Below are 15,543 nucleotides of genomic sequence, written 5' to 3' on the forward strand. Positions count from 1 at the left end.
TTCCGCACCCCAAACCCTCTCTTTAAAAAAAAAAAAAGATGCCATTTTCATAGGTTTGTTTTTTTAAAAAAAACTGTTTTCTTCTCCAAGTCGGACCCACAGGAGGTTGCCAGGAGTGTCCTGGCTTCTGCACAGGTACACAGAGTGCGGGGAGCAGTCAGCGGGTGGGCCTGTCCTTCCAGCCACTCTGGGGTGGAAGTGCTCCACCCTCAGCCTGGCCCACAGAGCAGCCCCTGTTCCTAGCCCCCCCACATTCCCCATGCTCAAGAGGCCTCAGAAATGGCTCCTGGCAAAAGCAGAGCTGGCGCTTGGAGGAAGACTCAGATTGTCCAGGGAATACATTCTAATATCTTATTAGGTATCTGAATCTGTTAGGAAAAAAATTAGAAACTATGTATAAAACTTAAAAATATTCAAGTATCAAAAGGCTATTCAGATCAAAGTTTAAAACAAGCTGTCAGCAAGCTGCAGCTGAGAGGAAACTTACAAAAGTTTACTGAGTTTGTCCAGCAGAGAGCAGGGAATGAAGCCATTAGGGAGGGTGGGTGAGGGGGAAGGGAGAGCTGGCAGAGGGCCACAGGCTGGAGGAAGCCAGAGACCAGGCCTTTTAAAGCCAAAGGAGCGCGTGCCTGGCGAGTGGGCAGTTAGGGTGGCAGATGGAGCTGCTCTCTCTCCGGAGAACAAACCATAAAGTGCACAGCCTGGGCTTCCTGGCCTGGTGTCCATCCTGGACATCCACTGGGGCTGCCTTTCGAGGGGGCACATGAACAGCAAAACAAAGCAACGGGGTAGGAGAGGAAGAAGACCCTGTTCTGTACAGAGATCCTTCTATGAAAGAAACAGGAGGTTAAGGGGTCAATCGCGACACAGTGTTGACTTAGCTTTTCACACCCTGTTACTAATGGAGTCAAACTTCTAAGTCAGGAAAATGGAAATGCCCCACCCGCACAGGGAAGGGTTGTGGCCCCCATGGTACGAAGCAGCAGCAGTGTTTATTCAAGACACGATAGTGAGGGAATCTAGTCGTGTTCCCTTCTCCCTGGAGAGGGTGCATCTTGATCCAGTAGAAATCTTTTATACTCTGGTAAATTAAGTTCATAAAAACCACTCCCTTCGCCCGGTCCCCAGCCAGACCACCTGCCAGGCCTGCACACGGCGAAACATGCTGGCTTGGTGCGCCCTCTGGTGGCAACGTCAAAAACCACAGTCTAAAGCCAACAGGGAGCTCGCAGGCGCACCCGTTGGGGGGCCCAGAACTGCCCAGGCCACTTGGCCCTTTGTCTTGGGTAGGTGTCTCTTGGCAGACGGCTGGCCCTGTGCCCAATTACTCCTCCAGAAGGTCTGGTTCCCGCTCTGTGGATGGGCACTTTTCTCCAGGAGGTTTCTAGGTCATTCTGTCAGTCACTTGGACATGGAGTTGGGCCTCTAGACTTCAGTGGAGAATAGGATGCTCTGTCTCTTGCTGTCCGGGGCAGGGATGGCCTCTAGCTGCAGGAAATACAGTAGCACCTGGACCTGCAGGAACAGAGAGAAGAGAAAGGGTGTGCTCAGAAGGTGTGTACACAGGGTTGCAGGCTGGTCTTACTGGTCAAAGCCCTGGTGAGAACGACAAGTCCAGTTCACGGTGCTGAAGGCCCCTTGTAATGTTGTTACAAGCCTCTCACACAAGGGGTTTGGGTGGAACTGAAAGACCACCAGGCGGAGAAGATCCTGAGAAGCCCAGTAAGGTGCAGAGGGAAGAGCAGCGGCCTTGGCTCTCCTGGCCCTCCTAGGCACTGTCCCTAAGCAAGTTCCTCTCTGAACCTCATCGCCACCCCCACCTCCAGTCCAATTTGGGTGGGAATGACTGGGATCCAGAATGGGGTGGGCAGCGGCCCCCTCTGCAAGGTTGGGCAGCATGGGCTGGAAGCTGCTGTCTCCTCATACCTGGGACATGACCTCCAGGGACCAGCTGTCGGTCATGGAGATGGGCTGGCTGGGGTTGGCAGGGAGCTTGCTCTCCTTCTCCGAGGGCCTGAGCAGCGTGGGGCCAAAGACTGTGGCAAGGTTGTGCAGGGACATCTTGTTCACCGTCTCCTTTTCTGCCACCCTGCGAAGGACCAAGTAGAGGATGCTGTTTGGACACCGCCCTCAGTAGTGAATGTGCATGAGAGCCCCCACCTATGCTGAAAGGAAACCCACTCCTGGTTCTTCTGGGTTTCTGAGGGCCCAGGATAAAGAGCACTGAGGCCAGCAGGTAGCTGGACTAGCTCTTAAGTCATGACTGGGTTGGGGCTGTCTGAGTTCACTGAGGGCTTTAGCCAAAGCACCTCACGCTTCACGTAAGGCAGAGAAGGAGGCTGGCAATGGTGCCCATACCCACAGGGTAACTGCAGCCAGGGTGGGCAGAAAAGGCCCTAGGTGCTAGAGAGGCTGACAGAGCCAGCAGCGTATAGGAGGAGGGACCCCCAGGAAGGGCTGAGGCTACCTTTTCAGATGGTCCAGAAGGAAGAGGAAGGTCACCAGGTTGGCCTCTGGGAGCGACAGCAGCAAGTTAAGCATGCAGCTCTCCTTTGCAACAGGGTCTGAAAGAGCTACAGAAAGGGGGTGTTACTTTTCAGGGTCATACCATAGGCTGGAGGCCTCTCCAGAGTCTGGAGAATACCAGAATACCATGTCAAAGAGGACACAGTTAGGGCTCGCCGATGCCCTGGGTCACACAACACTGGTGCTGGTGTGCTCCAGGGCTGCGGACTGCAGCCTAGAGAGCCTCACAGCATGTGCACGGCCGCTTTACCCTCTGGTGTCTCTGGAGAGACAGGCACAGCGGGTATTCCTTTGGGGATGGGACTTCCATGGCTGGTTTAATTCTCAGTCCCTGCAGATTCTGGGGCTGAAATGCAGGCCATGGACAAGGGGGCATAACTTTTCTCCCCTGCCTCACCACTGAGGCCCCGCCACCCACCTCCAAGACACCAGGAGAGGTGGGGAGACACCTCACAGACTCACCAATGCCCTCTGTGAAGCTGGGGTAGAACTCATCAGTGAAAAGAGGCTCAGGCAGCTCTCGGAAGTACAATTTCAAGGTCCCAGCAATGGCATTGACATCCATCTCACTCATCATCACTGACACGTCCTTGTTATCTGGAAAGAGCACAGAAATGAGGCATGGCCTATTTAGGGACCCCTAACTGGGTTCCACTCTCCTGTCTAAGCTAAACACAATCTGCACCAACCACTTTTTAGGTTCCTCCTTTTTGGTAGTTGCTCTCACTCGTCCTTACCATCCTCCCCAGATGTCTTCCCCACACCTCCCTTCCTGTGCAAGGCTGTGGAGGCTGTGGGCAGAGGACAGACAGGGAGCCTGAGCAGAAGGCAGCTCTACCCCACAGTGGTGGAACAGCTACCAGCGAATCTGAGAACAGGAAGCCACCTGAAACTACTGGTTCCATTTCTGTATTTGAGCCAGCACCTTCCCTTCAGGGTCAGGTGGCCATTGGCCCTTGGCACCACAGGCCAGACCCACACTGGTCACCTGGAGGGAGCTGCAACTGTGGCAGGATCCACCTAGGGCTACTTGGCCTTCCAGGTTCCAAGCCAGGGAGGGAGAAGCAGTCAGGCACAAAGGCCCTGCCACCTTCCATCTTGAGGGTTCTCTGGGGTCTCAGTGTCCTCATCTGGCATTGGGGCAGTCCTGCTAACTTCACAGCGTGTGAGGGCCAGGGAGTTGGGGACCCGTAACACCAGCCAGCAGGTGCTGGTTCACCTCAAAACCCTTTGCTCCGCTTCAGCCTCAGAGTGGACAAGGTGGTCAGCCCTCACTGACCCCTGGGTTTTGGTTGACACCTCTTTTCTCCAAGCGAACAGGCTAAGTCCCCAGTGTGTGGCTGTCTTCAGCCCAACTCAGCAAGAACCACACATGGATGGTTAGGATGGGTAAAGAAGTGGCTTTTGCAGAATCTCCTCTCATACCCCCACATCTTTTCATTTAAAAAATAAGGCAGTAAATGAAGAAAAGGTGTAAAGCATGACATCACAGGCATGGGCCACAGAGGAGGCACCACACCTACACCTTGAAGGGGACACACCCCAGCACTACCCTGAAAGACCTGGCTGACACTCACTGACGTCAAAGGCCGCCTTCAGGGCCTGGATGTCCGTGGCCACTCCGGACACGCGGTAGATACCCACTTCTTCCATGCCCCGCCGCTCGATCTCTTCCACGCACTGTCGCACGATGTAGGGCACCTTGGACCTCTCCCTCCTGCAGGGAAGAGGAAACACACTCAAGGCCTGGCAGTTCAGGCTGGGGCCCTGGGGACAGCAGGCAGTCCTTGGGGATGGGCAGAGGTCTTCCAGGATGGCCTTAGTTCTCACTGGCCCCTCCACGCATCACCTGCCTGCACACCTGGACACCTGGAAGGGGGGATAATGCGCCTGAGTCTGGGTGCACACAGGTCTTCTGCGCATTTTCCCTCCAATCTACAAGCTCATGATGATCAGTGCTGTGTCTTAACTGGGCGTTCCCTCGAGCCCCAAGTAGCAGGGAGCCCCAAGTTGTACATGTTCTTTTCAAGAAGGTCAGGAGGTTTCTGGGAAGAAGGGTCTGTGTCCCCGAAAACTGCCCTCAAACTCAACACAGAGGCTTGACCTGTAACAAAGGACTGCGGCTGCCACATTCAGCAGGATGCCTGATCACGATAAATGCCAAGAGAGGAAAGAAAACCCCACCACTGTGTGCTTTCGGGACTTGTGCGGGAGCCGCCACCCATGGAAAGGGACAAGGACAATTCTGAGTTGGTTAATGGGAACAAGCTTTGCAGTGAACACAGAGACAGCGACACACGCACAGAGTCCTGGGCAGTGACTGTGCCGCGGACGAGAGGGGAGACCCAAACCCACTCTTCCTCCAGGAACACCATGGCGGGGGGCGGGGGGGGGGTGTAGGTGGGTGGGGTAGGAACATAACGCAGAGGCCCAAATGCCCAGTCACTCACTTGGTCACCACGGCAATCTTGACGCCGAAGACCCCTGTCTGTTTCCGGGAAGGCATTCTCTTCAAGCTGAACTCCCTGCTGGTGAACTTGACTGAGAGTTTCACTTCAATCTGAAGGAGAAAAACGGAGCAGGGTCCCTTCACCTTTCTGGTCCTCACAGCCTGAGTTCCCAGGGGCCCCCAGGTCTCAGAAAATCTTTCAAACCCACCACCCTCACCCGCATACCCCCTAGTAAGTAAGCCAAGTGCCAGCGCAGGGTGGCTCCACCCAAGTCGGCAAGAGCTTGGATGGTTAGGGTGAGTTAAGGACCAGCTTCTGCAGAACACTCCCTCCCCCCGCCAAACACCACTGCTTCTCTTTCTTAACAGTAATAAACTAGGGAAAAAGTAAAATGAATAATACAACAAAAAGCCATGATTTATCTATCAAATATTAATATTTAGCCCAGACCATTTTTGGTGGGTGGTAGTGTTTTGTTTTGTTTTTTAAGGCCTACAGACCCCAGACTGATTGGGGTCTCAGTTTCTATGGGCAGACCCCGGGGTTGAGACCCAGGTGCTACTAGGTCAGCCCCCAAGTTGACTCCAGGCACATGGCGATTCTGCTCTAAGGGTCTCTCCCTGTTCCAGTCACACTCCCTGTCAGATACCAGGCCAGGCTTAGCCTCCTTCTGACTGTTTGGGACAGAATCAGGGCCACCATCAGCTTCTGGAATCTGGTACATACCCCGTTCATGGCGATCACAGTGCGCTGCCAGTCTCTGTCCTGCAGGGCCTGGGGGTCCAGCTGAAAGGAGGGATCATGGTTATCAGAGGCCCTGTAGGCAACAGCTGTTTCTCCACATCTAAGTTGTAATCACAACCAGACTCATGAGGCCCAGGGTGTCCAGGGAGAAAAGAGGGCTTGCTAGAGACCCCTGGAAGCTTAGAGTTTGCTCTCAAGACCTTTGTGGCCTGGGGCTCAGGCTTACCCTGGATATGCATCAGTGACATTTCAGGGACACTGCATTCTGCTCTCCCCTCTGTCCCATTCCTGATGTAAACTAAAGTCTGTGGTGGCAATCCAGGAGCTAGAAGCCACCTGCTTGCTTCTTGTCACCAACCATCACAGGTGCTTCATGCGGCTCAGTGGAGGCTAAGCAGTTGGTTTACATGACACTTTGGTTAGTTCAATTTCAATATCAACTTCCTGAGGGCATGGCATCCAAGACTATGAGCTGAGACACCTTAGTTGCCTCCAGCCGAGTCGGTCCTGTGCTTTAGAATCAGGTCCAGAAGGACCCAGAGCCTGGCCCCAAATCACACAGTTGGAAGAAGCCCCTCTGCAGTCCCTGCCCCCACCCCAGTACCATTCTGCAGGACCATGCTGTTTGTCACCTAACAGTCCGTGCTGTTATAAGAGACCCCAATCTTTGTGGTCAATCTGCATGCCCCCCATCCACGAAGGCTCCACCTCCCACCTTTGGGAAGCACATGCTCCACGCCAGCATTCTAGCACAGATGATTGGGGAGATCTTGTTAGAAAGATGCCTCCCTGGCTTTCAACAGGAGAGTCAGACTAGCAACTCAAGGTGGGACCTGGGGTTCACATAGTTGGAACCTCCCAAGTGATGATGATGTGAAGCTGGGTGAAGTGTCAGTCTGGCATATGACCTGATGGTCCTCATAAAGGACCTTGGGGTGTCATTACTTGCTGTGGATGATGGTTCAAATCTGCTGCTGGCGAGTCACTTAAGAGCAGGCACCTTGCCTCAGGATTCCTGCACCCATGTGCACACAAACATGTACACACACACTGTACTAAGCATAGTGCCAGCTCCAGAGGGGCACTCGGGACAGACATCTCACATTTACCCATTCAAGGGGACGGAGAGCCAAGAGCCACCTGGGCTGTGTGCAGGTGAGGAAAACAAGGCCCAGCTGCATCTGCCTTGCAGGTAAGTGTACCCGGGCCTGTCCCCCACACCTATTCAGCACAGAAGGCTCAGCACAGGCACATGTGGGGGACGGCCCATCTCCCCTCTGCTTCTAGGCCATATTGGTCAACATTCCAAGGTTCTGAAATACACAGCCAGATTGACAAAGAAAAACAAAAGATGGCAGAGTGTCTTCCTCTGGGACTGTGTGGTCACGGGCTCTCACTCTGCATCTGTTCAGGAGGCTTTTAGGGGCAATCCTCTCGGGCCACAGGGACCTCTACCACTGAGGGGCAAGGCCTGTGAGCAGGGACCAGGCAGTCCCCAACCACAGAGAAAAAGACAGCACCCAAATGGCACAACCCCTTCAAGTGAACCCCAGGGGTAACTGCCTCACGGCGGGGGGTGGGGGATGGGGGTGGGGGGCTGGCAGGTAAGGAAGAGGCGGGGAAGGAGTACACTGCTGGACTGTTACCCCCAACTCTTCCCATGTCCTGGTCACCCCAGGAAGGGAGGCAGCAGGGGGCCATTCCTCCTGCCCCCAGGGAAAGGGAGAGTTTACTGTCCACCACTGGGAGAGGCAAAAAGGGAAAATACAAGCAGGTTTTGCAGAACACACCCTAACCCGTCTTCCCTGCAGAGCCCAGAACTGGCAGACACATCTGACAAGCAGCAGGACAGAGAGAGGCATCTCTGGCTCAGATGACTGAGCCATCCAGGCCGCAAGAACCCCAGCGCGCCCACCCAGGGAAAGCACAGCACACCTGCCGCCCACCTTGCCCTTGCGCATGAGGTTTCGAATGTGGGTCCACAGGGCAGAGCTGTGAACACACAGGTGCTTTTCGGCAGAGCCCACCCGGCTCCGGCGCGGTCGGCTGGGGTGGAGGTACCGAAGGAGGCCCAGCAGAGCAGCAGGGGAGAACGACGGTGTCTCTCGCATCCTCAGGCCTGATGCTCTCAGAGGCTGCAGCAGCTGGACGGGAGCACAGATGGACAGGAGCACGGCTGCACAGTGAGCTCCCGGCCTCCGCTGCCTTTTAATCAGCCTTTGCAGGAAGCCCCACCCCCGTAGTCTGGCTCACCAAGGTCAAAGCTTTTGTCATCCCTGGGTTCTGGTTTTTTGTCTGTGTATGGAAAAACCACCCCCGCGCCACCCCCCCACCCCCACCAGAGGCCTATTGGTTACGGGAATTGCAACATGTCATGGTTTTTCTCCAGAAAAATCAAACTTCCTTCTCTAGTGGCCAGTTTCCTGCGGGTGCATTTGGAGATACTGACTAACACATGTCTGCCAGGTCAATCTACTTCATGGCTGGATGTGCTCTGTTGACCACCCCCCACCCAGGCCCACATCACTTTAGCTGGTCACCCCAATAATGCCATGTACTGCCTTGATGGATAAACTTAGGGCAAAGAACAGCCCTCAGCCCCCATCCCTAAGAGCATAGCAGGCCCAGTGATGAGGAGGCTCAGCCCACCATCCACCCCTAGCACTGCTGTCCAGCCCACTGTCACTAGCCCGAGGGGCTGTGGCATGTACTGGCCCCCATGTGCCATGGGGGCTCCTCATTGGGCTCCCCAACCTTCAAAGCAGCCTCAGGACAGTTGTCCAGTGAGAGAGGCCATCCCCATGCTGGCAGAGTGCCAAAGAACACAGTGTGCAAGCAGAGCGGAAGCAGGAGGAAGAATAACACTACCGTGAGGCCCTAGGCTCAGCCCGGCCCCATTCACGGTCAGCTCACTCTCTCATGTGACTATTTAAAGCACCAGAGAAGTAAACAAGTGAGGGACCTGGCTTTGGAAAAACAGATGACAGGGAAAGGACCAGGAAATGGCAGTAGAGGGGAAACCTGAGAGTACTTGGGATGCCCATTAGGGTCCCCTGGAGGTCTTGAGGCTGAGGATGCTACTCAGAGATGGGAACTCAGCCAGGGCAGACTCTCATTTTTCTGAGGAAAAAGGTCTAGGCCCCTGCTTTTTCCTCCCATAATTGGGCAAGGTAAGGGCCTTGTGGGCAGGTGGTTTGGTGAATGGGTGCCCCGCGGTCTGCCTAGAAACCAGCCCTTGGTGTCCACTCTTGGGCGGGAGTAGTGAGGGGGAGGGGCAAAGCCCAAGTGGGACAGGTGCTGGGAGCTGCCCTGAGTGACCTGGCTGAGGACCTGGCATTGTCCTGCCTGCACTGGAGCAGGCATGACTGGTGGATCACCAATGGACAACCATAGGGCATTCTCTTACCCACCCTTGGCTGGAGGTTGGGACAGAATTAAATTGTCCAAGATAGGAAATACCTGTTCCCTCCTCCCTTGCCTCTTGTTGACTGCAGTTTCTTCCAAGCCTACTGTCAGCACCCAGGATGGTTCCTCAGGCTTCTGCAGTGCTCCTGACTGAGCTCCACCTGTTAGCACCATAACCTACTCCCTGGAGTGGGTCTTCATTCTAGAAGATGACCCAAGAATCTCCCAGAGGGAGAAATTGGAGTCCCACTATTGTCTCCTTTTATTACTACAGTCTGTTCTCGTGAGCCCTGCCATCTCTCTCTTTAATTCCATATGCCCTGGTAATGAGTGCTGGCAAGGGTATAGAGGAATGAGAACTGGGGCAGTGGGGCAGTGAATGGGGCCATCATGCTGGAAAGCAGGACAGCTCCTTGCAGTGAAAACTGGCTGCACGGTCCAGCGTTCCACTTCCAGGTATCCACACAGGGAGAATGAAAACACCCAGCCACACGAAGTTCACACAGCAGAGTGAACCCCAACAGACCTGAGCTGGAAACAGCTCAGAGTCCACGAACTGAGGAACACACACAACTTGGAATGTGAATACACACGATGGAATCTAACTCAGCCATACAAAGGTCATCCCTAGATGATGTGAATGACCCTTAACAACATCACGCTAAGTGGAAAAGTCAGTTGCAAAAGACAAATGGTGAGGTGAGTGGGTAAAGCTATAGGCAGCCTAGGGCTGGGGGTGGGGAGAGGGTGACCGTAATTGGAAAGAGGAAATCGTCTGGCAGTGATACAAATATTCTAAAATCAGACTTGTTGATAAATAAAAGTCTACATTTAGAATAAAGTCTGCCTTGCCCTTTCAACAAGTGTGACGAATAATTATGTAGTCCACATCCTCTGCTCCGCCCCACCTCCTGTCTGGCGCCAGCAGGAAGAACACCAGGGAGGGCGCTGGCAAGGAGCAGGGGTCATGGGTCCACTCAAGAGACACCCCTCACAAGCCCCTCACAGCCTACTGCTCCTCTCTACACGACAGAGAAGGGGGCTCGCCTGTTACCCCTGGACTGTCGCAGAGCACTGGTGGTGTGGTAAAAGAAATATTTTGTTAACTATCACTCATAGTGCTCAAACATAATGTTTGAAGACTTCAACCTTGAGATTTAACAAAAAAGCATAGGTTTAAAAGGTAATTTGTGATAATCTGATGACTTCCTCCTGATATTGTTAAATGGGTTTAACTTAAAGAAAAATAAACATAGGTTTTAAAAAAGTTTGTTACATCAGTAGTACTGGGGCAAAGAATTTCCCGACAGAGTTTGATTCAATGAAAGACAACAGCGAGTATTGTCTCCTTCTTTTCCTCGGAGGGTCCCTCTGCCTGTCCCTACCCCCCAGGAACCCAATGACACTGCTCACAGGCCCTGAATTCAGATCCCACCAGGCCTGGGAATCCAGTGGAGGAAGATTCAGATGATCTGAATCAAAAGATTGGTGGAATATGAGCCTCCCTAGCCTTGTCTGATGGGCAAAAAAGATGCTGGCACCTAGTCTGCTGGCGCCCTCAGCTGGGCTCACCATGGGGCTGCATAACGCAGTTCAGAGGCTGGGTGCAGTGAAGGAAGCACAGGTGCAAACACAGAGAGAAAGAGGGAGGGGGAGCAGGGAGGCAGCCGAAATAGAGGTGAAGAATGATAGGTATGACTGTCCTGAAACACCGTCAATGACTGTCACTGAAGATAGCTATGACTGTCACTGAAACACTCAATTCTCAGAGGGGTCCAGCACAAGGGTGCCCACAGAACAGCAAAATCTGAACACCGCCTCAGCATCCACCATCAGGGTCCATGTGGCTGACCACTCTGTGGGATTCCACATAAAACCAAGAGGGTGAACGAGGTCTACATGGGAACAAGTGGTCAGATCTCATGAATGCCCCAGGGAGTCAGAGGCTGTTAAAAGGGTTTTACTTTAAAAAATATAGTTAAAAAAGAAAGTTTGTTAGAGTCAGTGGTATTATGCCAAGGAGATTCCCGATAAGGTTTGAGTCAATGAAATTTGACGGCAAGTATCAGTTCTTTTCCCAACACCACGGGGAGTAGCTGGCACGCAACATGGGCACGCAACTTCCAAATTTGTGATGGACACGTGTCTAACACAGTGGGACCCTCACCAAGCTCACATAGGGTAACCCTCGTGGAGGGAGGAACCTGGTCAAACACAGACCCCTGATCAGGACCCCAGAAGTGGGACAACTAATACAATCTGGCCTGTGTTTCTGTCCTGATCCAAGACCTTACAACGGTCCTGATGGAGCATGGGGTTGATGGGGAGCAAAGAGGAACCCTTTCTTACTCACCCAAGATCTAAGCCACAGGCAGGATTCTGGTTCAGGACATTAGCTTGGATAGGTGTGGTCTTCCTAGACCATCCCTGGCGGAGAGAGGGGCTGGAAATCCTACCTTCCCTATACCGGCTAAGGCCGGTACCCCAGGAACACCCCAAGCCTAGTGGACTCACTGGAGCATGGACCTGGGCTGATCTCCCTTGCTCCCCTAGGAAAATACACAGCCTGGGGATTTCATGAGCTTCCTCCTCTCTCCGTGTCTTTGTAGGGCTGGGGGTCACTTCCCCCTTTCTCCCCGCTCCCCCAGTCTACTGGCTGGTGTTGGTAGGCAGGTGTCCAGGCACAGGGGTCCCCAAAAGGCCTGTACCACTGGGCTCCCAAACAAGCTCCCAAGTTGGGAAAACAGGCAGCAAGTACTCCTGAGTTGCTGACCAGCCCAGCAGCGTATGGAGGTCTGACAACGAGCATGACAGGGGCCCTCGCCAGCAAAGGTAATGAATTACTCAGAGAAGAGTCACCTCTCCCCACCCCCCATTACTCCTGTTCCTCAGAACTTCACCACAAAAGGATTTTCACTTCCTGCTCTCAGGGAAGGGAGGTGGGGCTTCCTGGAGAGCCCTGTCCTCCCACAGCTTCTGGAACTCCAAACCCACACCCACTGGAGGCCTCCTCTGAGGACGTCGGCGTGGGTGGGAGGGTACAAAGGTGAGGGGTGAACACTGTACATTACCAGGGCAGGTTGGGAAGAACCCACCTGGTGGGATCTGACAGGATGCCCTGTAAAAAAGTAGGTACCAGGGTTTTCTCGAAATAGGGTGCAGAGTGGTGCGGGTAGGGTTGCAGGTGATTCTTGTCTGCCAAGAATGCAACAGCTGGTGGTGGGGAGCTTCCAAGCACTGGGAGAACTTGCAGACGGTTTTCCCTGAGGGCCTGGGGACTCTCACTGGTCTTGTATGGGCAATTTTCTTGGCCTACCAGGGACATTTCTGTCAACTCTTAGGGGAGTATCTATGGTGCCCCATTTAGAAACCTGGGTCTAACCCAGAGAGGTAACTTCAAGCACTGAGACACAGTGTTTTTCCAAGAAGAGGTAGCCTCCTAACTGCCCACTTAGCATATGGTGCCACCTAACCTTGAGGAGCTGAGGACCCAGCTGGAAAAATAAGTCGGTGGACAAGATGGGGGTAAGACAGACACTCAGTCCAGTGGAAGGGAAGGAAAGGACCCATGAAGACACCAGCCTAGGTCTCCCAGAGAGGATCTTTCAGAGCCGGGTCTGCCTCACTGTGAAAGCCCAGTGGCATGGCCCCTGTCCCCGCTGAAGTCAGGCCAACTCAGTGTCCTTGAATTAAACAAGAAAAGAACACAGACAATCTGGAGGTGGTGTGAGCAGGTCCAGAGCCTGAAAATGTCTCTGCAGGGGGTAGAGAAGGCGCAGGCTCACCTGGATCTGGCCCTTCCCCATGATCCTGTCTGTGTTCTCGCCGTCCTCCTTGGGGATCTTCATTTTGTTGTAACACTTTTCATAGCACAATATCCTTAAGGTCTGAGAGCCTTCCAGCTCGATCTCAAATTCCTGCAACCCCAAGAAAGAAGGAAAATTTCCTATTCACAGATGGGTCCAAGTGCATGTTGTTCAGCGTAGCAGTCAGACGGGGCCTCTGAACCTTGACTCCTCAACAGACAGCTTCCCAGCTGCCCCGGGGGAACCGTGCCTCAAGACCTTCCTCAATTTAGTCCTGGAACACAGACCCTCAGAAGCTACCTACTCAGCATCACATCATGGTCCAGCCTGGAAGCTTCCTAAAACCGCAAATGCCTTGCAAACCTAACCCAAACTCATTAAGTCAGTCTCTCAAAGGCCAGACTCCATACCACCCGTATCAGAATTCAGGGGTGTGGGTTGCACATGCAGATGTTCTATGGACTTTGGGTGATAACCGTCCATGTAAGTGGTGCGCTGACAGACGGGCATCTTGTAGAATGCGGAGGCAGTTTAACTGTGAACCTAAAATTGCTATTAAAAAATTCTATGTGGAAGAAAAAAAATTCGATGCAGGGAGGTGACAGGAGAGAGACCTAAGAGAATATAACTGCTCCTGTAGACTTTCGGGTGGTCTGCTGTGGGGTGTGGGGTTAACCTTCTCCTCCATCAACCCTATGCTTTCTTCAGCAAACCTGCGTTCCACATCAATGCCTTTGCAACTGGCTCTTAGAGAGGAAACAGAGGAAGGTGATGGGGAAAAAGGCGAAATATTTCTTAATCTAGGAGCAGGTGGGGTATGGGGCAGGTGAGACCTTGGATAATCTGTATCACAAGCAGGGTGACTGCCAGTTGACCTGTTGCTCCAGAACCTCTGTGGCTTGGTCCCTCGCTCATACCTGGCATCTTGGCAGAGTGTCTAGAATTCCTTACTTGTTGCTCCTGCCAGGTCATACCCTCTCATTCCCTGCAAAGCCTTCTTCAATGGATCCCATTTGGCTCTGCTCCCCACTTGTTTCAGCAGGCAGCCCGTTCTGCAGGGACGCCCAGAACTGAAAGACCAGGTGAGTCTACTGACTTCCCGCACCCCAGTCCAGCAAGTGTCACGGTCAGGCAGCGGATGCTGAAGAGACCTGGTTCTAGCCCCACAGCTCCACTAGCCATACCACTGGGGTGTCTGCTTCCCCGCCACAGCCAGGCTTCCTGCACCCACATCCTCAAGCAGGAGGTGCTTCAAAGGCCACAGGGGCTCTGGAAGCTGGGGAATGACATCTCTCGCAGAACTCGGGACTTCCTTAATACTTGCCCTCTGCAATCACCCCCATCCACAAAGGCTCAAGGCAGCATGGGAAGCAGGTTCTGCAGCAGCTCTCCAAGGTGGGGAAAAATAGCAGCAAAGGACATAGACTCAGCGCCCTGGGAAAAGCAAACAGGGCTCTTCAGCCCAGGAAGTCCCCATCGCAGTGCCAAGGGCAGAGCCTCAAGCTTCCAGATCCTGACGGGGTCAGGCCCAGCTCATTCCAACCTCGAAAGGAAAAAGACACTATGGAAACCTACCAAGTAAACACTCAGTAGTAACAAAGGCAGGACAGAAAGCCCTTATAAGTTCTTTTTCCAAACACTTCTCCAGCCAAATAGGCAGTTTCTGTGTGTGTGTGTGTGTGTGTGTGTGTGTAAGAGTCTGAGGAACACAAAAATAAAATCTCTTGGACACATCACTCCCCGCCCCCGCCTCCGCCCCGCCCCCAGGAGATTCCCAGAATGTTGGTGGAGTTGCCTTGTGGGTAGCTTTAGGGTCTGAAGCTTCAGGGTTCAGACTGTCTGTGGAAAATATCCAGGGTGGCCGGGGCCAGCACAGCAGAAGTAGTGCCTCACCTCGTTCCAGTTTGGCTCTGCAGTGTCCCTGTAGACTCGTGTCTTGGCTTTGTTCACAAAATACCCAAAGGAATCCACCTCCAGAGTGCAGTACAAATCTGCGGGGGAGGGGCAACAACGGGGGAGGGGCAACGACAGAGGGTGACAGATGACTCCAGATACCACATTATCCATAAGACCAGCATTACTATTGAAACCAGAAAATAAATGGTCTCAATTTTCTTTTTTAAATAAAACATCCGTCCCTCACTCAGTGACTCCACCTCACCCTGCCAGTGTGGCTGGGAACCCATCACTCAGCAACCATGGCTCAAACCCCTAAGTGAACTGGAGGGAGGGCAGAGGTGAAGATGCCGTCACTATGTGGGGGACCCTGAAGGGGGTGAAGGGGAAATGTCTATGCCCTGGGCAGACCCCACTGTGAGCTGTACTAGGTAATGTTGGGGCAAAGGTGCTGCAGGGCAGTATGGAAAATAGAAGGCAGCTCAGTGTCAGGAAAATCATGGGATGCAGGAGCCAAGGCTGGGGGGAGGCCTGGTAGTGAGGATCGGGGAGGACACCACCGGTAAGGGCATGGAAGGGGGCCAGAGATGATCAAGAAACTCCAACAACAACTGAGAACCGCACTTCACTGACAAGACCAGTGAACTGGACAAAGGCTCTGGCCTGGCGGTGGGGTGGCAGGCACTGTCCCTCGCTGGTTCAGGCCACAGGAATAG

General features: G+C 53.4%; 1 protein-coding gene across 2 annotated transcripts in view; it reads right to left on the reverse strand.

The window, feature by feature from the left end:
- Window positions 1–1,425: 1,425 nt before the first annotated feature.
- Window positions 1,426–15,543, reverse strand: part of BCR (BCR activator of RhoGEF and GTPase) — a gene marked incomplete at both ends in the record, with an annotated part of 107,908 nt that continues 93,790 nt past the window's right edge. Inside the window, 9 exons of one of the 2 annotated variants that reach the window (XM_084253297.1) lie at window positions 1,426–1,515; window positions 1,927–2,089; window positions 2,468–2,573; window positions 2,989–3,123; window positions 4,104–4,243; window positions 4,977–5,086; window positions 5,703–5,762; window positions 12,911–13,042; window positions 14,825–14,922. In XM_084253297.1, the coding sequence (XP_084109423.1) occupies window positions 1,426–1,515; window positions 1,927–2,089; window positions 2,468–2,573; window positions 2,989–3,123; window positions 4,104–4,243; window positions 4,977–5,086; window positions 5,703–5,762; window positions 12,911–13,042; window positions 14,825–14,922 (1,034 nt within the window). The remainder of the gene's footprint in view (window positions 1,516–1,926; window positions 2,090–2,467; window positions 2,574–2,988; window positions 3,124–4,103; window positions 4,244–4,976; window positions 5,087–5,702; window positions 5,763–12,910; window positions 13,043–14,824; window positions 14,923–15,543) is intronic. The other variant, XM_084253298.1, reaches the window with a different exon arrangement.

This window comes from Talpa europaea, assembly GCF_964194135.1.
Source record: "Talpa europaea genome assembly, chromosome: 14".
Lineage (NCBI taxonomy): Eukaryota > Metazoa > Chordata > Mammalia > Eulipotyphla > Talpidae > Talpa > Talpa europaea.